This window comes from Pocillopora damicornis, chromosome 7, assembly GCF_964200805.1.
Source record: "Pocillopora damicornis chromosome 7, jaPocDami1.2, whole genome shotgun sequence".
Taxonomy (NCBI): Eukaryota; Metazoa; Cnidaria; class Anthozoa; order Scleractinia; family Pocilloporidae; genus Pocillopora; species Pocillopora damicornis.
The window spans coordinates 2490195-2511274 of NC_142676.1; the positions used below are offsets into that span (position 1 = coordinate 2490195).

Sequence of the window (21080 nt, forward strand, 5' to 3'; positions counted from 1 at the left end):
CTTGATGAGGCATACATTATTTAAAACTTTGTATAACTAGGAATGCTAGAGCTGCCTTAACTCCGTTTTTGTCTACGTATGTAGATCTTTATATCACAACTATGGTTACAGGCACCATTAATTTCTCGGCGTACATTCCTTCCACAAGTTACAAAATTTCCATAACAACTCCGAAAGTGTGTCAGTTTAACGTCTAGTGAAAGGACGTTTTTTTTTTCCCGCTATGAACTTATTGAGTTCTGTATTATGACAGTTCTACTTTTCTAAGGACAGAAACAGACAGAAACAGCAGCCTTTGTATGAAATGGACAAAAGTGGCGGTTTTAATTTGACTTTTCAGCTATAGAACAAAAAAATTCCCCATTTCGGAGTAGGCCGAAATGGGAAATTTGAGAGTTTATGGTATGAGTGACTGTCTCAGTTCGCTTAGACGCGAGTAACATAACACCTTGATAATTATATTAACAGTTTCTGTTAATTTCAAAAGAGTGAAAAATTATTGTACATAAATAAGTTCAAAAAAACGTCCAATAAAAATTGTTTGAAAGTCGTTTTTACAGATGATATGACATTCAGCTTTGGGGCTCCAAGTGTTAGGCACCTTTATCCTCTATTTTGTGCTTTAAATATTTAGTTAAACATTCCCACCTGTCATAATGTTATTTAACCTTTTCTCTTAAAAATTGCGTATGCATAACAATATCCCGTAAAGGGCAATACAACATCCTGTTTGTCTAAGGTTCCCATCTTTCATTCAAAAGAAACGAGTTGACATCATGAACGATTTCTATTGCAACAAGTCTTTCCAATATTATCCCTCCAACGCCGATTTCAAAGATCTTTGGTCAACCATCATCACAAACTGTATCTTCAACAGTTTTCTTACCCACACCGCCGTCGTGTTGAACATTGCGATAATCTACGCGATAAACAAAGCTGCTTCGATTGCAAAACCTTTAAAAACGCTTCTTCTGCACCTCGCCTTTTCTGATGTGGCTTTCGGTTTATTTGGCCAACCAATCTACATTTCACTTCTTGTCAAGTGGTTACGAATGGAGAATCCAAACTGTAAGGCCTACCGAATCCTAAGTATTTCTGGCGCTTTATTCTCCCTTGCTTCATGCGTAGGTATTCTGGTTGTAATTATATAAAGGTTCTTAGCTGTTCATCTTCACCTTAGATACCAAGAGCTTGTGACTCACATATGGGTGTACAGTGCATTTGTTTCTTCAATGACATTGTGGGCGCTGCGTAGCACTCGAGATGCTATTGGGTTAGCTAGTGCAGCTATTCGCTTTATTCTCACGTTTGTATTTTATATCAAGATTTATCTAACTGTCCGAAGGCACAAGAATCAGATACAGTCCATGCAAATACGAGAGGAAGCTCAGTCAGATGAGATGAAGAAATTTGCTGCCCTCATTAAATCTACAATTAGTATTTTCTACGTAAATCTCGTGTTTGCCATTTGTTACCTGCCTTTTCACATTTGCTCGGTTGGTTTTAGAATCTATGGCTCGAGCACTATTTTGAAAAAATTTAATCTTCTCTCTCTGACCCTCATCTTTCTTAATTTATCGCTGAACCCTGTCATCTACTTTTGGAAGATGAGACATGTTCGACACGCTATCATAAACATACTTCGCAAGATGTCTCGGAGCAGAAATCAGTCATCCCGCCTAATGTACAATCAGTCTTCAAGGGTCGTTCCTGATAATAACTAAACGCTTTTCTTTGTACTCGTGACAGATTTTATGACATTCAAGTTTCTGGCTTTTAAATGTACGGCATCATTAATGCCTGTTTTATAATTACAAAACTAGTTAACATCTCGACCTTTTAAAATGTTGACTTAAGTCATACTTTTCAAAATACCTTTGTGTGAAGTTAACAACAATCGAGCTCTATTGAGTTTAGGATCATCACGTTTATGAAAAGATAGCTAAAAGGTAATAATTTAAGAAGGTAGAGTCAGTGATCCACTCGTGTCAAATTTCCAAACAAAACAAATACCGTAAACATTAGCATAACAATATGTAGCTATCTGAAGTTCTCAGTTTTCACTCAAGAGGTAACGAGCTCAAATCTTTGTAGTATTATCCCTCCAGCGTCGACACCAGAGACCTTCTTTCAACCATGATAGCCGACTTTATTTTTAACATTTTTTAACTTATACCGCCATCATATTGAACGTTGTGACAATCTTCGTCATACACAAAACTTCAACAACTGCAAAAGTAGTTGAACCTTTCCTTTCTGATGAGGCTTGCGGTTTATTTGGTCAACCATTTTACACTTCACTTCTTGTTAAGTGGTTACAGATGGAGAATCTAAGGTGTAACGCTTACCTGATGCTGAGTATTTCTGGAGTTACATTTATAACTGCATCGCCGCCTGGGGGATGTGAAGCACTCATGATGCCATTGGCGTAGTTAGTGCAACTGTTGGCTTCATTCCCACGTTAATTCATATTCCACATCAGAATATAACTAATTATATATCGCATGCATATAATTTGTTATACGCCTTTTCAAATTTGCTCGGCTGATCATCAGATTCTATGGCTCAAGTATCGCTCTGAAAAAACTTTTTCGCCTTTGAGAGACTCTGATCTTTCTTAATTCATCTTTAAACCCGGTCATTTATTGTTGGAGGATGAGACACATTCGACGAGGCATCATGGACGTAGTATGGAACTTGTCTCGCGAGAGACATTCATCCCGCTGTATTTACAATCGGTCGTCCAATGTTGTCCTTGCTAATAACTGAACCCTTGCGTGAGACTAACATGAACTGTGTGCAATTTGTTTTCAGCGGGTAAAAGGTGACAAACCTAAGAGTATCTACCCGTAAGATACTGAAGCCAAACAACGATGGTATACAAATTATTAATCGGAAAAGATGGAATTGAAGTGAACAATAATGCTAGATTCATTTTCGATGGACAGTGAAGTGAAATTGTTGTTGATAAAAATAAAAGTAGAAGCAGGCATGTCATTTTCTATATCAACTTTTAGATAAATTTTTGATAGCGGAATACAACCAATCGAACAGGGCGCTTGAGTACTTTGAACGAGGAATTAAACTCGGTGTAGGGCTCCTAAATCTCCTGCTCGTCCCCCTTTGCTCCGCCGAATTGTTTGTCAAATTTGTTGTAGAGAGAAAAGCGCAAAAAGATAGGCTCCCTCTGCGTGTTTGCACACTCTTTTCTAATTTCAGATGGTCGCAATGGATAATAGTGCTTTTCCTTCATTTTTCTAATAAAATCTTCCAAGTGAGACGAACTTTTAGTAACTAAGAACTAATGTTCTGTCCTGTTGATCTTCGCGCAATCTCTTTTCTATGTTTTATAACTTTCAACCTAGTTCTTTTCCCTACGAGTATAAACAAAAGGACGGCGGATTCGTGTATGTTAAATGCTATGAACAGAATATAATCCATACATGGCAACAGCTGTGTTCACATTTCATCCAAACTGGGGTAATGCTGTGTGGATATCCTCTCTCTTACTTAAGCCAACTTTAATCAAGTCTCCAATACTCATCATCTTTGAAAAACGTCACACAATATTAATATTAAGTATCTTGAACTTCTCGCCTTTTCCCAACGTATTCAGAGGGAAATCGCCCGCGGTTTTCAGCTTTTTAGAAATAACGCAAAGCGTACAATTCATAACTTAAAATCTTGCGTCATCTTTAATAGAATAATAGCAGCTTTACCGATGCAAATCTGTGGAGATAGTTTGTGCCGGATGCGGGTCATTTGTGCAAACTCGAGTGTTTGGATGATGCCATATATGGAAATCGATTTTTTATGGCGTCGTTGGTAAATTGCGTAAGAGGATTAAACACCTTCTGTTGCTCAACGCAAAACGTCGGTGAAGATGAAACTTGATAAGATGCCCTGAGTGACTCACTCTGCGGGCTTTGTAAAGTTTAATATGGAAATCACGCTCAAGCTACCACTATTCCATATGTATTCCCATTTTATAAACTATGCATAATATAAGAGGAAAGTTGACAATAACAATACAGTGGTAAGCTATAAATAGTCTGAAAGGAAAACAATAAAGTACTCTCAGCTAATTTTAATCAGTAATTCAGATAGTTGAGTTCATTCAACTACATACAAACGAATTGCTTCCATCACGAAGCCAACCTGTTTATTTCTTAATTCTCTTAAATACACACATAGTGTCATCTTTGTTAAACACGGCTTGTCATATCTTAGTCACCATTCGTCGCCGCTTTCAATATTGCGATGTAATTGTTTCCGACAAATATCTTAAACAATAACAATATCCTGGCTTACAATCAATAATTAAACAACTTATTTGGCGATGCAGTGAAGCATGCCTTCCTTATCAACGGAAGTTAAATCCTTGTGGATCGGCCTGAATAATGAGCTACTAACAATTACTCATTCCTCCTTTTGTCATGCAATATGATTCTCAATGTTACAGAGAAACAATCATTAGGTGGTTCGATTTCCCATGACAAATTGAAGTAGAACCTATCTCGCATTTTCTCGTTCAATATTTGCCATAAATAACACTCGTACAGCTGACATGAACAACACCTCGATCTCCTTGCTTTTTGCCCACGCATTCAGAAGGGAAGTCACTTACGGTTTAAAACTTTCTAGAAATAACGCAACGCGTATGACTTTTGAAAATCTTTAGTAAATCGTTTTTATCGGAAAAAGCAGCAGTATGGGTTAGCTAAATCATATCAACATCTAAGAAGCCTGAACAAATTTATTGAGGAAGTCAACTTTTAAAAATGATGTATTTAAAGTACGACAGAAATTTTCGATTTTTTTTGTTTTTCACTGTGGCCACTGCAGGTGCTGATCACAGCAGACTTGATGTGGCATACATTATTTAAAACTTAGTGTAACTAGGAATGCTAAAGCTGTCTCAACTCCGTTTTTGTCTACGTCTTTAGCTCTTTATATCATAATTATGTTAACAAGCACCATTAATTTCTCGGCGGATATTCCTTCCACAAGCAACAAAATTTCCATAACAACTCCAAAGTGAGTCATTTCACCGTCTGGTGACCACACTTTTTTTTTTTTTTGGCCATGAACTTATGGAAATTTGAGTTCTATATTATGACAGTTGTACTTTTCTAAGGACAGAAACAGCAGCCTTTGTATGAAATGGACAAAAGTGGCGGCTTTAATTTGACTTTTCAGCTATAAAACAAAAATACTAACCATTTCGGCCTGCGCCGAAATGGAAAATTTGAGAGTTTATGTAAGGAGTGATTGTCTCGGTTCGCTTAGACGCGAGTAACAGTTTCTTGATAATTATTTTACTTGAACAATTTGTGTTAATTTCAAAAGAGTGAAAAATTATTGTAGATAATGATAAGTTTAAAAAAAGTGTCCAATAAAAATTGTTTGGAAGTCGTTTTTACAGATGATAGGACATTTAGCTTTGGGGCTCTTAGTGTTAGACACCTTTATTCTCTATTTTGAGCTTTGAATAATTAGTTAAACATTCCCACCTGTCCTAGTGTTATCTAACCTTTTCTCTTAAAAAATGCGTAGGCATAACATTATACAATACAACATCCTGCTTGTTTGAGGTTCCCATTTTTCTTTCAAGATAAGCGGAATTGACATCATGAGCGAATTTTATTGTAACGAGTCTTTCCAGTATTATCCCTCCAAGCGAGACTTCAAAGATCTTCGGTCAACAATTATCGCCAACTGTATCTTCAACAGTTTTCTAACTCATACTGCCATCATGTTGAACATTGTGACAATTTATGCGATACACAAAGTTGCAACAATTGCAAAACCTTTAAAAACGATTCTTCTACACCTCGCCTTTTCTGATGTGGCTGTCGGTTTCTTATGTCACCCAGTTTACACATCACTTCTTGTCAAGTGGTTACAAATGGAGAATCCAAGCTGTAACGTTTACCGAATCCTAAGTAATTCTGGCCATTTATTAGCAATTGCGTCGTCTTCAGGTGTTGTGGTTGTAAGTATGGACAGGTTCTTAGCTGTTCATCTTCACCTCAGATATCAAGAGCTTGTGACTCACAAGCGTGTTGTTTATATGGTGATCTCAATATGGGTGTACAGTATATTTGTTTCTTCAATGACATTTTGGGAGCCGCGTAGGACTCCAAATGCTTTTAGTTCAGTTTCTGCAGTTATCGGCTTTATTCTCATATTTGCATTCTATATCAAGATTTATTTAACTGTCCGAAGGCACAAGAATCAGATACAATCCATGCAAATTCGAGAAGAAGCTCAGTCAGATGAGATAAAAAAATTTGCTGCCCTCATTAAATCTACGATTAGTATTTTCTACGTAAATATCGTGTTTGCAGTTTGTCATCTGCCTTTTCACATTTGCTCGTTTGTTTTTATAATCTATGGCTCGAGCATTGCTTTGAAAAAATATAATCTTCTCTCAGTGACCCTCATCTTTCTTAATTCATCACTGAACCCTGTCATCTACTGTTGGAAGATGAGAAATGTTCGACACGCTATCATAGACATACTTCACAAGATGTCTCGGAGCAGAAATCAGCCACCCCGCCTAATTTTCAATCGGTCTTCAAGGGTCGTTCCTGATAATTACTGAACGCCTTTCTTTGTAATGCGTGACAGATTTTATGACATTCAAGTTTCAGACTACTAAGTGTATGGCATCATTAATGTCTGTTTTATAATTACAAAACTAGTTAACATCCCGAACTTTTAAAATGTTGACTTAGGCCATACTTTTCAAAATGGTGTATACCTTTGTATGAAGTTAACAACAATCGAGCTCTATTGAGCTTAGGATCATCACGTTTATGAAAGGATAGCTAAAGGGTAATAATTAAAGAAGGTAGAGTCAGTGATCCACTCGTGTCAAGTTTCCAAACAAAAAAATAGGTCCGCAATGCGTACTTGTGTGGGATTTTATTGACAAAGTGTTTGGAAGGGGTTTTTGAGCGGAAGCAAACCTGTCGCTCACTGTGAGTCAACTGTACTACAGGGGTGATATTAGGCCTGGAATCAACAGTCTGAATAGTAACTTTTGTGTGGGAATTATTTGAACAAATACAGATTCACAGGAGGGATCTGGGGTATTAACTTTTCCTTTTATCAAGCAATATGCCTTTCCTTCCCTCCCTGGAAGCTTTTTGGCGTGTTTTTGAACGTTTGGTAATCGTCTTCAACAAATAAATTACCTCTTGGTGGCTTAGGCTATTTATTTGTTTATACGGCAATACTGGAAATACTTGGAGCAGTAAATATTTTCGTAACAGTCATTGAAAAAAAATTGAAAAAATTTCTGCTACTACTTTTTAACTCGTGGATACACGATAGCGTAGAAACGAGTTCTTGTGGGCGCTCTGCGATATGCAAATTAGCGTGGACTCTTCGTAATTAGTCGTAATTAGTCGGCTTCGAACTCGAGATCTATCCTTCCGAAGAAGTAAGTCCAAAGTCGTGGCGCTATTATGATTGCACTGATCGTTGCGATATTTATTGTCTTTACACGCCTGTTTCGACATTTACTATATTGAAATGGACTTCAAATGTTTCAGATTTGTGCTATGATCAACTTAAAAACCAAATTTGAAGCGTCTTCGAATCGTCCATGCGCTGAACATAACGAGGACGAGCGAGAATCACGAAGAGTTTGTGAGTGACAGCAAGCTGTTGACACAGAAATTCCCACGGAAACATGTACACATGACATAAAAAAAAATGGTAATTTGCAGCATTATTTCTTTCTACGCCAATTTGGGTCTTTCCGTTGTAATCGTTTCGTTTTGTTATTCTTCTATGCAAGCGTGACTGTTTTGATGGTAAGAATGAAAGATGATCGCTTTCCACAAGTCGTTGCCGAGCACGTGACTATAATCTGGCCGGTGTTGTTTTGATCACTTGACAATCTTTTTCGCTGAAAATACAGGACGACTTCCTATTTCAAGGAATGTTTTTCCAATTAATTTCTATCGCATCGGTGTAAAAAAGTACAGGTATATGGGTGTTCTGAAAAACAAAAGGGAAATTCAAAACTACGAGAAATTGCGAGTAATCGGCCTCTTGTACTACACGCGGGTTTTTTTGGTGTAACATGCGTGTGTTTCCCGTAAGTTACAAGCACTTTACGCACGTGGGAATGCTGCAATCACGAATTTTATATTACGTGAAAGTCATGCATGTGGTTGTTTGCTCACTTCACTAATATGTTTGTTTGCTTGTTGTCGTTTTTTTGGTATCCTGGAGTATTTCAGGAGGGGTTGCAGACTTAACTGTGGAATAATTGTTTAATGCAGGGTTGTCAATAAAGGTTGCAGTTAGAAATTAGCCAAGATGCTAAAGGAGCTGCCTTGAAATTTCAGGACTGTGTGTTATGTAGTTTATTTTTGTCTTTTGTAAATGGTTGTTAAACTGGACAACTCTTAGAAAGATGACTTCAAACTTAATTTTAAAAGGCCTGTTCCGGTACCAAATGAATAAGCAGCATTTCCTTATTAATAGTTTTGCAAGTTTCTCATTACAAATTCCTCTGAAAAAAGAGAAACAACTCTTTTCATAACTATTTACTGCTTTCTTTTGTTGCTCTCTTAACTTAAAAACAATGTGCATCATGATAAAGTAATTTGTTATAGGACACCGTGAAATGAGGCCCAAACAGCTTTATGATCTGTGAAATGTTTCTAAAACATCTGCTTGTATATCAATGTTAGATATATTTGTATATATATGATCAATTACTGTGTTGTTGTCAGTTGTATAAGTTGATATGAACTGTTTGTAGTGGTTATCCCTCACTAGTAAATTATACAAAGGTCTTCTGTCTGTTTCAACAAGCCAATTTATATCAAAGTCTCTAGTAATGATATTGTTGTCTGGTGAAATGTTATTTAATACCTCAGTTATTGCTTCATAAAGTTGTCTTACAGGCACGTTTGGGGAGTGATATATCCCTATGATTGTCCAATCCTCAAACCTTGCTAACTTAATTACTGTTATTTCAACACCATGTATATTGTGACAATAGGGGTATCCAGGTTAGTATGGGATTTTACTGTACACAGCTGTACCACCATAAGACCTTGATCCATTGCTGGAATTAAGGTTATCATTACCGAAGAGAACATAACCAGCAATGTCATACATGTCATTATTATCTTGAGAATTAAATCTTGTTTCTGTGAAAATATTGATATCAGCACTTAGATAAATTAAGTCTTTACGTTTATCTTCTATGTGTTTGTGAAGAGACCTTACATTAAGATAACACAGTTTAAGAAGGGAAAATGTTATGTTATGGAGAGGGAGGTGCAAAGCTTAAGTTTTGCAGTTGTTCTTAATCTCTCCATCTGGATGAACAGCAATCTTGCTTTCACACAAATCAGAAATATATAGGCCTTCTATAGCAGTCACTCTACTGAGTCCCATATAATGTATGTGTGGAATAGTATTTCTGGTACTAAAATCCACAACAATTCTACTGTCAGTATCACCTTGTGACCTGTGAATTGTTTTTGCTGCTGCGGGACGCAGTGGAAATTGTTTTCTAACAACTTGTGCTGTTCTGTTTCCACCTACCGCAAACTGTGTAGTCACAGGGTTTACTGGGGTCCATGTGTGTTCAATTTATTGTACATACAAATGTCTTTTTTCATTCCTTGTTTTCTGACCTACATCTGAGTGGTCAAATTGTACCCATACAATACCAGATGGTTTGGTTTGTTGATGTAACTGAACTAGTTTAACAACATTTCCAGCACCATTTGTCATGCCATCTTCGGTTCGTACATTCATGACAAGGTGTGTTCTTTCACCCTCAGCAAGACAAAGGGTTGAGGCTAACTGTTTTGTTTTTCTTGGATCATTGGGTATTTGTCTTAGTATTTTGTTTCTTAGCTCTGGAGAGATAGCTCCAATAACACTATCTTGAGCATTTATTGTGAATTTGTTTCCTGTGGCTGCATTATGGGCCCTTTGTTTAAATTCATCTACTTTAGCATTCTGTATAAATAGGTGAGCTGCACCTATTGGGTTGTTGATGTCTTCTTGTATAGCTCTCTTTAAGTTTTGCAATTTCAGCTACTGTGTGTTTACCTTTACGCAACCTATTAAGTAATTCTACAAACAATTTGCTGTCTCTTTGATCCATGATTTCATTAAGTTCAAACATTTTAAAGTGTTTATGCCATAAACTGGGAGAAAGAACAGCATAAATCTACATTTTTGAGGTCTTTGAAAATATAAGCATCCATAACAGATTCTAATTGGAATAAGTCACCAATAGCAATTATGCTCACACCTCCAAAATCCTCTCTACAGCCTTTTATATCTTTAAGCCTATTGTTTAGCTGTATTGCAAACATACCATTTCCTACCATTGAGATTTCATCAACAAAAATCAATTGACTTCTCAAAGTGTTTAGTCTACTTGAATCAAGCTGTTTGTAATTTCTCAGTGATTGATTGACAGGAATGGCCAGAGTGCTATCAAGAGTGTCACCCTTAAGCTTTACCAGTTGGAGCTAATAGTATAACTATGATCTGATGAAAATCATCACCAGCTCTAGTGTTATAATACTTAAGCACTGCCTGATACAAAGCTTTTGTTAAATGCGATTTGCCAACACCAGCCCCTCCACTGAGGAAGCAGTAGAAAGGGGTTTCTGAGGTTTTAATCTGATGTAAAATGTGTTAAAAAAATTCTTTTTGCTCTTTATCGGGTGTCTGGACCATTTGACAAAAATCAAAATCAGGTAATTCATTCAATATCAGTGGTTCATTATTCAGCGATGTTGATGAAATGTTGAGATCATCAAAGAGGTCATAGTTTTCACTAAAATCAGGATGTAAATCTTCATGAGATCCAATCCTTGAACGGAATTGGTCAATGGAGATCCCCATATTTACTTGTGTGCTTGAGCGAGCAACAACAACAATCCAACTAACTAGAAACTCAGTTTATTAAAATAGATAACACTCTTGACAGTTCAAGGCAAACAATAGTTTCTTTCAGTTTGTGACACTTTGAGACACTCGTGAGACATTTTGAGACACTAGTGAGACACTTTGAGACACCCTGAGACTCTTTGAAGCGCAACCCGCACAAATACATTCAAGCCGACAAATGTTGGCTTGCGAGAGTACAATGACTCCTTTCAATCTGACACAACCCGCACCGAAGCTCCAAGCCGATAAATGTTGGCTTGTGAAAGCGTAAAAGCTCCTGTGCAACCTGCACTGAACACAAGCCGCGTTTCAGCGTGTTGACTTACGTGAAAAAATCTTTTGTTATAGACACCTGAAGAAATAACGAAACAAACGCCTCAGATTATGAAAGAAAGAACACAAACCAGGTGTACAAACGTAATCGCCTTTCGTGAGAGCTTAATCGTGAAGCTCCCACAACAAAATTGAAAAGTTAAAGCACGCAAAGAACCCGTGAAAATATGAAATGACTTATCCTTACCTTGGAAACAAAAATCCCCAAGAAACAAACATGAAATTCCGAATAAGTTCTCCAAAACCCAACGACTGAGAAGAGAAATGGCCGCCGTACAATACACTATGAAAAAACGCCGACTGGAATCCAGTCTTCACGGCTCACTGAACGCAAATAGAAACCACGTGACAAGCACTTCTCTCGTGGACAAATAAATAAAGAAATAAATTTCGCGGGCGTTGACTAAGTGTGGGAAATCCCACACAACAAATACCGTAAACATTAGCATAACAATATGTAGCTATCCGAAGTTCCCAGTTTTCATTCAAGAGGTAACGAGTTCAAATCTATGCAGTATTATCCCTCCAGTGTCGACACCAGAGACCTTCTTTCAATCATGATAGCCGACTTTATTTTTAACAGTTTTCAGTACTTATACCGCCATCATATTGAACGTTGTGACAATCTTAGTCATACACAAAACTTCAACAACTGCAAAAGTAGTTGAACCTTTCCTTTCTGATGTGGCTTGCGGTTTATTTGGTCAACCATTTTACACTTCATTTCTTGTTAAGTGGTTACAGATGGAGAATCTAAGGTGTAACGCTTACCTGATGCTGAGTATTTCTGGAGTTACATTTATAACTGCATCGCCGCCTGGGGGATGTGAAGCACTCATGATGCCATTGGCGTAGTTAGTGCAACTGTTGGCTTCATTCCCACGTTAATTCATATTCCACATCAGAATATAACAAATTGTACATCGCATGCATATCATTTTTTATGCGCCAAATTTGCTCGGCTGATCATCAGATTCTATGGCTCAAGTATCGCTCTGAAAAAAACTTTTTCGCCTTTGAGAGACTCTGATCTTTCTTAATTCATCTTTAAACCCGGTCATTTATTGTTGGAGGATGAGACACATTCGACGAGGCATCATAGACGTAGTATGGAACTTGTCTCGCGAGAGACATTCATCCCGCTGTATTTACAATCGGTCGTCCAATGTTGTCCTTGCTAATAACTGAACCCCTGCGTGAGACTAACATGAACTGTGTGCAATTTGTTTTCAGCGGGTGAAAGGTGACAAACCAAGGAGTATCTACCAGTAAGATACTGAAGCCAAACAACGATGGTATACAAATTATTAATCGGGAAAGATGGAATTCAAGTGAACAATAATGCTAGATTTATTTTCGATATGGACAGTGAAGTGAAATTGTTTTTGATAAAAATAAAAGTAGAAGCAGGCATATCATTTTCTATATCAACTTTTAGATAAATTTTTGATAGCGGAATACAACCAATCGAACAGGGCGCTTGAGAGCTTTGAACGAGGAATTAAACTCGGCGTAGGGCTCCTTAATCTCCTGCTCGTCCCCCTTTGCTCCGCCGAATTGTTTGTCAAATTTGTTGTAGAAAGACAAGCGCAAAACGATAGGCTCCCTCTGCGTGTTTGCACACTCTTTTCTAATTTCAGATGGTCGCAAAGGATAATAGTGCTTTTCCTTCATTTTTCTAATAAAATCTTTCAAGTGAGACGAACTTTTAGTAACTAATGTTCTGCGCTGTTGATCATCGCGCACTCTCTTTTCTATGTTTTATAACTTTCAACCTAGTTCTTTTCCCTACGAGTATAAACAAAAGGACGGCAGATTCGTGTAGGTTAAAAACAGAATATAATCCATGCATGGCAACAGCTACGTTCACATTTCATCCAAACTAGGGTAATGCTGTGTGGATATCCTCTCTCTTACTTAAGCCAACTTTAATCAAGTCTCCAATACTCATCATCTTTGAAAAACGTCACACAATATTAATATTAAGTATCTTGAACTTCTCGCCTTTTCCCAACGTATTCAGAGGGAAATCGCCCGCGGTTTTCAGCTTTTTAGAAATAACGCAAAGCGTACAATTCATAACTTAAAATCTTGCGTCATCTTTAATAGAATAATAGCAGTTTTATCGATGCAAACCTGTCGTGATAGTTTGTGCCAGATGCGGGTCATTTGTGCAAACTCGAGTGTTTGGATGATGCTATAAATGGAAATCGATTTAATGGCGTCGTCGGTAAATTGCGTAAGAGGATTAAACACCTTCTGTTGCTCAACGCAAAACGTCGGTGGAGATGAACCTTGATAAGATGCGTTGAGTGACTCACTCTGCGGGCTTTGTAAAGTTTAATATGGAAATCACGCTCAAGCTACCACTATTCCGTATGTATTCCCATTTTATAAACTATGCACAATATAAGAGGAAAGTTGACAATAAAAATACGGTGGTAACTAAATAGTCTGATAGGAAAACAATAAAGCACTCTTAGCTAATTTTAATCAGTAATTCAGATAGTTGAGTTCATTTAACTACATACAAACGAATTGCTTCCATCACGAAGCCAACCTGTTTATTTCTTAATTCTCTTAAATACACACATAATGTCATCTTTGTCAGTTAAACACGGCTTGTCATATCTTAGTCACCACTCGTTGCCGCTTTCAATATTGCGATGTAATTGTTTCTGACAAATTTCTTAAACAATAACAATACCCAGGCTTACAATATCAATAATTCAACAACTTATTTGGCGATGCAGTGAAGCATGCCTTCCTTATCAACGGAAGTTAAGTCCTTGTGGATCTGCCCGAATAATGAGCTAATAACAATTACTCATTCCTCCTTTTGTCATGCAATATAATTCCCAATGTTAGAGAAACAATCATTTGATGGTTCGATTTCCCATGACAAATTGAAGTAGAACCTATCTCGCATTTTCTCGTTCAATATTTGCCCGTAAATAACTCTCGTACAGCTGACATGAACAGCATCTCGATTTCCTCGCTTTTTGCCCGCGCATTCAGAAGGGAAGTCACTCACGGTTTAAAACTTTCTAGAAATAACGCAACGCGTATGACTTTTGAAAATCTTTAGTAAATCGTTTTTATATAAAAAAGCAGCAGTATGGGTTAGCTAAATCATATCAACATCTAAGAAGCCTAAACAAATTTATTGAGGAAGTCAACTTTTAAAATGATGTATCAGAAGCATGGGAGAAATTTTCTATTTCTTTTACTTCATTGTGGCCACCGCAGGTGCTGATCACAGCAGACTTGATGAGGCATACATTATTTAAAACTTTGTATAACTAGGAATGCTAGAGCTGCCTCAACTCCGTTTTTGTCTACGTATTTAGCTCTTTTTTTCACAACTATGATAACAGGCACCATTAATTTCTCGGCGTACATTCCTTCCACAAGTTACAAAATTTCCATAACAACTCCGAAAGCGTGTCAGTTTAACGTCTGGTAAAATGACGTTTTTTTTTCCTGCTATGAACTTATTGAGTTCTGTATTATGACAGTTTTACTTTTCTAAGGACAGAAACAGCAGCCTTTGTATGAAATGGACAAAAGTGGCGGCTTTAATTTGACTTTTCAGCTATAGAACAAAAAAATTCTTTTTTTTCATAACATCTTGATAATTATATTAAGGGGGCATTCTGGTCAAAAAAAATTAAAAATCTTTATTTTTTTCGAAAATGTTTTGATGGCCTCTTTAGTTGGGCAAATCTGTCTAGTTTAAAGTTTTGATGTCAGTTTTTCCACTTCCAGTTTGCGAGTCAGTAAAAAATGAGGTTTTCTTAGCCGTGTTTTTTTGTTGTTTTTCGGTTTCCATAGCAACGGTTTCAAATTTTGCGTTATTTTTGCTATCGATGCGTTATAACTTGTTAAAACACGTTCCTACGGTCTGGTGTGACCAGAGTCCGTTCCACAGGTACAATCTTTTCGGTTCTAAGCTAGGTTACTAAGCCAATTCGGCTCTCGGCCAAAACTCCGCATTGCCCCATAATACTTTCGCATTGCTCCATAATATTTTCGAATTACAATGCCAAAAGAAGGACGCAAACAGGCTGTTTTAAGGAAAAATGTTTCGAAAAAGCGAAAAAGTGGTTTCAGAGGCACTTCAGTCCATGATTTTAAGCGCCAGAATAAAGAGAAACGGCCAACAGTAGGAGTTACTTTCGTCGATGAAGACGATGTGGTCAGCGAGCTAATTCCACCACCAGCTGTGCCTGCATCTTCCAGAAAGATTCGAGTCTCTGAGACTGAAAGCCTCTCAGACGAGAATTCCTATAACGCTTTCGAGTCAGCAAATGGTTATCGCCTTGTTAGCATGGATAGCTTAAGGAAATTTTGTAACAGGATTCATTCACACTCTACATGCTCTTCAGGTGAGTCTAGAGCTTTATCACATACACGTGTAATCTGTATGTAACGTATCTATCTTTCTAGCTACAATCTGCTCAACTTAATAGCTATGTTATGAAGTTTCTTAACTGTTTATTTTTTTTTGGCTGTTTTAGGCCATGTTGAGTTAGAAGAAGACTGTACAAGTAGATTTGGCTTGAGCAGTTCCATCTATGCCAGGTGTGATGAATGTGGAATGTCAGAACTACTTGCTACTGGATACCACAAATCTGATGCCACATTACCGAATACTATCCAAGGAAAAGATTTAAATCGGAGAGTTGTTTATGGTGCCTTTGAAATGGGTTTAGGAAGGGAAGGAATAGCCAAACTCTGCGAAATGTTAGGTATGCCTTTCAGTATTTCAATTGATACATGGTATAGACATGAGGATGCTCTCTTAGAAGCCCACACTGATGTCGTCCGAGAAGAACTGGCCAAGAACAGAGCTGAAGCTAGAAAACTTGCATTTCTAGAGATGGGTGAGGAAGATAACAATGAGAATGCAATAGCTGAAGTACCAGTGAGTTTTGATGGCACCTGGTCCAGGCGAGGCTATTCTGCCAATCACTGTGTAAGCTTCGTAATATCAGCAGCATCTGGAAAAGTTCTTGACTTTGAGGTCATTTCTAAAGTCTGCACTCAGTGTAATCAGAAAAAAGCCAATTGTACACAAGAGGCATTTGAGGATTGTTTGCAAACTCATGACTGTCAAGGCAGCTATGGTGGTTCCAGTCCAAAGACCAGGTCATGTTGAAGGCTTGGACTGAATGTGGGGGACCATACAAGGAAAGAATTTAAGAGGAGAGATTCTAAAAGAGTAAAACAGGCTGAGGCAAGAGTGGACAAACAGTACAAGAACTACAGAATCATGAGGAGGCAGGCAAAACAAAGGGATGAAGAGCTGAGGTCCAACCGGGAAGGTGTGACATATGAGGCGGGAGGCTTCAATGATCTTGGACTGAACAGTGGACCATCAAGAAAGAGAAAAAAAAATGAACAGACATAAAAACCATTCCCTGGTGACATTTACTGCTGTTTGATATAGTATTATGGTGAAATATCAAAGCAAATCAGTAGTTGAGAGAATGGAAGTCATTTTCATTGTTTTTTCTCTTTTACAAATGTTTAAGGCTATTTTCTGAAAAATGGCCATTTTTCCTACTGCCGGCACTGCCCCCTATTTTTTTGTTTCTTAGATTTAAGGTATGTTTGTCAAACTTGGCTCAAGTGTTTAACATATAGACTACTACAACTTAATGGGACAAAATTAGACCATATAAAATAGAAGCATATTTACAGGCAAAAACATAAACTAAATGTTTATTTGGTTGCCATGACAACAATATCTGCCGTAACCAAGTTTTGCCCCATTAAGTTGTAGTCCCTTTTATATAGAGTTGATGTGCCAAACATAAGTTTATTTGACTGCATTTTCATTAGAAACAAAAGGGGGCAGTGTATCAAGTCTAACAATAATATTTTATTTTATAAGGTTAATAATTAACTTCAGAAATGCATGGTCAGCAATTTAAGATCAATATTGAAGAAAGCATAATCAGGTGCCTCTTTGGTGAAAATGTGAGCCATTTAGGCTAAATTTTGAATTTTTTATGAATTTTAAAAGTTGTGGTCACAATCGTCCTAATTTTAGACCAGAATGCCCCCTTAACAGTTTCTGTTAATTTCAAAAGAGTGAAAAATTATTGTACATGATTAAGTTCAAAAAAACGTCCGATAAAAATTGTTTGAAAGTCGTTTTTACAGATGATATGACATTCAGCTTTGGGGCTCTAAGTGTTAGGCACCTTTATTCTCTATTTTGTGATTTAAATATTTAGTTAAACATTCCCATCTGTCATAGTGTTATTTAACCTTGTCTCTTAAAAATCGCGTATGCATAACATTATCCCGTAAAGGGCAGTACAATATCCTGTTTGTCTAAGGTTCCCATCTTTCATTCAAGAGAAACGAGTTGACATCATGAACGATTTCTATTGCAACAAGTCTTTCCAATATTATCCCTCCAACGCCGATTTCAAAGATCTTCGGCCAACCGTCATCACAAACTGTATCTTCAACAGTTTTCTTACTCACACCGCCGTCGTGTTGAACATTGCGATAATCTACGCGATAAACAAAGCTGCTTCGATTGCAAAACCTTTAAAAACGCTTCTTCTGCACCTTGCCTTTTCTGATGTGGCTGTCGGTTTATTTGGCCAACCAATCTACATTTCACTTCTTATAAAGTGGTTACGAATGGAGAATCCAAACTGTAACGCCTACCGAATCCTAAGTATTTCTGGCGTTTTATTCTCACTTGCTTCAAGCGTAGGCAGTCTGGTTGTAAGTATGGAAAGGTTCTTAGCTGTTCATCTTCACCTTAGATACCAAGAGCTTGTGACTCACAAGCGTGTTGTTTATATGGTGATCTCCATATGGGTGTACAGTACATTTGTTTCTTCAGTGATATTGTGGGGGCTGCGTAGCACTCGAGATGCCATTGGTTTAGCTAGTGCAGCTATTGGCTTTATTCTCACATTTGTATTTTATATCAAGATTTATCTAACTGTCCGAAGGCACAAGAATCAGATACAGTCCATGCAAATACGAGAGGAAGCTCAGTCAGATGAGATGAAGAAATTTGCTGCCCTCATTAAATCTACAATTAGTATTTTCTACGTAAATCTCGTGTTTGCTATTTGTCATCTGCCTTTTCAAATTTGCTCGGTTGGTTTTAGAATCTATGGCTCGAGCACTACTTTGAAAAAATTTTATCTATTCTCTCTGACCCTCATCTTTCTTAATTCATCACTGAACCCTGTTATCTACTGTTGGAAGATGAGACAAGTTCGACACACTATCATAGACATACTTCGCAAGATGTCTCGGAGCAGAAGTCAGCCACACCGCCTAATTTTCAATCGGTCTTCAAGGGTCGTTCCTGATAATTACTGAACGCCTTTCTTTGTACTGCGTGACAGATTTTATGAAATTCAAGTTTCAGGCTACAAAGTGTATGGCATCATTAATGTCTGTTTTATAATTACAAAACTAGTTAACATTCCGAACTTTTAAAATGTTGACTTAAGCCATACTTTTCAAAATGGTGTATACCTTTGTATGAAGTTAACAACAATCGAGCTCTATTGAGCTTAGGATCACCACGTTTATGAAAGGATAGCTAAAGGGTAATAATTTAAGAAGGTAGAGTCAGTGATCCAATCGTGTCAAATTTCCAACAAAACAAATACCGTAAACATTAGCATAACAATATGTAGCGATCTGAAGTTCCCAGTTTTCACTCAAGAGGTAACGAGCTCAAATCTTTGCAGTATTATCCCTCCAGTGTCGACACCAGAGACCTTCTTTCAACCATGATAGCCGACTTTATTTTTAACAGTTTTCTAACTTATACCGCCATCATATTGAACGTTGTGACAATCTTCCTCATACACAAACCTTCAACAACTGCAAAAGTAGTTGAACCTTTCCTTTCTGATGAGGCTTGCGGTTTATTTGGTCAACCATTTTACACTTCACTTCTTGTTAAGTGGTTACAGATGGAGAATCTAAGGTGTAACGCTTATCTGATGCTGAGTATTTCTGGAGTTACATTTATAACTGCATCGCCGCCTGGGGGATGTGAAGCACTCATGATCCCATTGGCGTAGTTAGTGCAACTGTTGGCTTCATTCCCACGTTAATTCATATTCCACATCAGGATATAACAAATTGTACATCGCATGCATATCATTTTTTATGCGTTTTTTCAAATTTGCTCGGCTGATCATCAGATTCTATGGCTCAAGTATCGCTCTGAAAAAACTTTTTCGCCTTTGAGAGACTCTGATCTTTCTTAATTCATCTTTAAACCCGGTCATTTATTGTTGGAGGATGAGACACATTCGACGAGGCATCATAGACGTACTATGGAACTTGTCTCGCGAGAGACATCCATCCCTCTGTATTTACAATCGGTCGTCCAATGTTATCCTTGCTAATAACTGAACCCTTGCGTGAGACTAACATGAACTGTGTGCAATTTGTTTTGAGCGGGTAAACGGTGACAAACCCAAGAGTATCAACCCGTAAGATACTGAAGCCAAACAACGATGGTATACAAATTATTCATCGGGAAAGACGGAATTCAAGTGAACAATAATGCTTGATTTATTTTCGATGGACAGTGAAGTGAAATTGTTTTTGATAAAAACAAAAGTAGAAGCAGGCATATCGTTTTCTATATCGACTTTTAGATAAATTTTTGATAGCGGAATACAACCAATCGAACAGGGCGCTTGAGTGCTTTGAACGAGGAATTAAACTCGATGTAGGGCTCCTTAATCTCCTGTTCGTCCCCCTTTGCTCAGCCGAATTGTTTGTCAAATTTGTTGTAGAGAGACAAGCGAAAAGAGTTAGGCTCCCTCTGCGTGTTTGCACACTCTTTTCTAATTTCAGATGGTCGCAATGGATAATAGTGCTTTTCCTTCATTTTTCTAATAAAATCTTCCAAGTTAGACGAACTTTTAGTAACTAATGTTCTGCGCTGTTGATCATCGCGCAATCTCTTTTCTATGTTTTACAACTTTCAACCTAGTTCTTTTCCCTACGAGTATAAACAAAAGGACGGCAGATTCGTGTAGGTTAAATGTTATGAACAGAATATAATCCATGCATGGCAACAGCTGCGTTCACATTTCATCCAAACTGGGGTAATGCTGTGTGGATATCCTCTCTCTTACTTAAGCCAACTTTAATCAAGTCTCCAATACTCATCATCTTTGAAAAACGTCACACAATATAAATATTAAGTATCTTGAACTTCTCGCCTTTTCCCAACGTATTCAGAGGGAAATCTCCCGCGGTTTTCAGCTTTTTAGAAATAACGCAAAGCGTACAATTTATAACCTAAAATCTTGCGTCATCTTTTATAGAATAAAAGCAGTTTTACCGATGCAAATCTGTGGTGATAGTTTGTGCCGGATGCGGGTCATTTGTGCAAACTCGAGTGTTTGGATGATGCCATATATGGAAATCGATTTTTTTATGGCGTCGTCGGTAAATTGCGTAAGAGGATTAAACACCTTCTGTTGCTCAACGGAAAACGTCTTTGAAGATGAACCTTGATAACATGCGCTGAGTGACTCACTCTGAGGGCTTTATAAAGTTTAATATGGAAATCACGCTCAAGCTATCACCATTCCGTATGTATTTCCATTTTATAAACTATGCATAATATAGGAGGAAAGTTGACAATAACAATACAGTGGTAAGCTATAAATAGTCTAATAGGAAAACAGTAAAGCACTCTTGGCTAATTTTAATCAGTAATTCAGATAGTTGAGTTCATTTAACTACATACAAACGAATTGCTTCCATCACGAAGGCAACCT

General features: G+C 37.5%; 3 protein-coding genes, 1 long non-coding RNA gene and 1 pseudogene across 4 annotated transcripts; 4 read left to right on the top strand and 1 right to left on the bottom strand.

Moving 5' to 3' along the window:
* Positions 1–776: 776 nt before the first annotated feature.
* LOC149042023 (uncharacterized) lies at positions 777–2019 on the top strand (annotated as a pseudogene).
* A 3613-nt stretch (positions 2020–5632) lies between these two features.
* On the top strand, positions 5633–6714 carry LOC149042024 (adenosine receptor A2a-like). Its single transcript, XM_089211199.1, has one exon. It carries the CDS (start codon positions 5633–5635, stop codon positions 6605–6607), a length of 975 nt encoding a protein of 324 aa, XP_089067325.1. The 3' UTR covers positions 6608–6714.
* A 4229-nt stretch (positions 6715–10943) lies between these two features.
* On the bottom strand, positions 10944–11711 carry LOC149042025 (uncharacterized). The gene is made up of 2 exons (XR_016188129.1): positions 11468–11711; positions 10944–11299 (listed from the first exon to the last, which is right to left on the bottom strand). It is a non-coding gene; the product is annotated as an uncharacterized LOC149042025 (long non-coding RNA).
* A 3537-nt stretch (positions 11712–15248) lies between these two features.
* Positions 15249–17310, top strand: LOC149042026 (uncharacterized). Its single transcript, XM_089213387.1, has 2 exons — positions 15249–15668; positions 15801–17310. Exons 1-2 carry the CDS (start codon positions 15323–15325, stop codon positions 16439–16441), a joined length of 987 nt encoding a protein of 328 aa, XP_089069513.1. The 5' UTR covers positions 15249–15322; the 3' UTR covers positions 16442–17310.
* Positions 17311–17642: 332 nt separating this feature from the next.
* LOC149042027 (adenosine receptor A2a-like) lies at positions 17643–19934 on the top strand. Its single transcript, XM_089211087.1, has one exon. The coding sequence runs from the start codon at positions 17668–17670 to the stop codon at positions 18640–18642; it is 975 nt and encodes a 324-aa protein (XP_089067213.1). The 5' UTR covers positions 17643–17667; the 3' UTR covers positions 18643–19934.
* The last annotated feature ends 1146 nt before the right edge of the window (positions 19935–21080 follow it).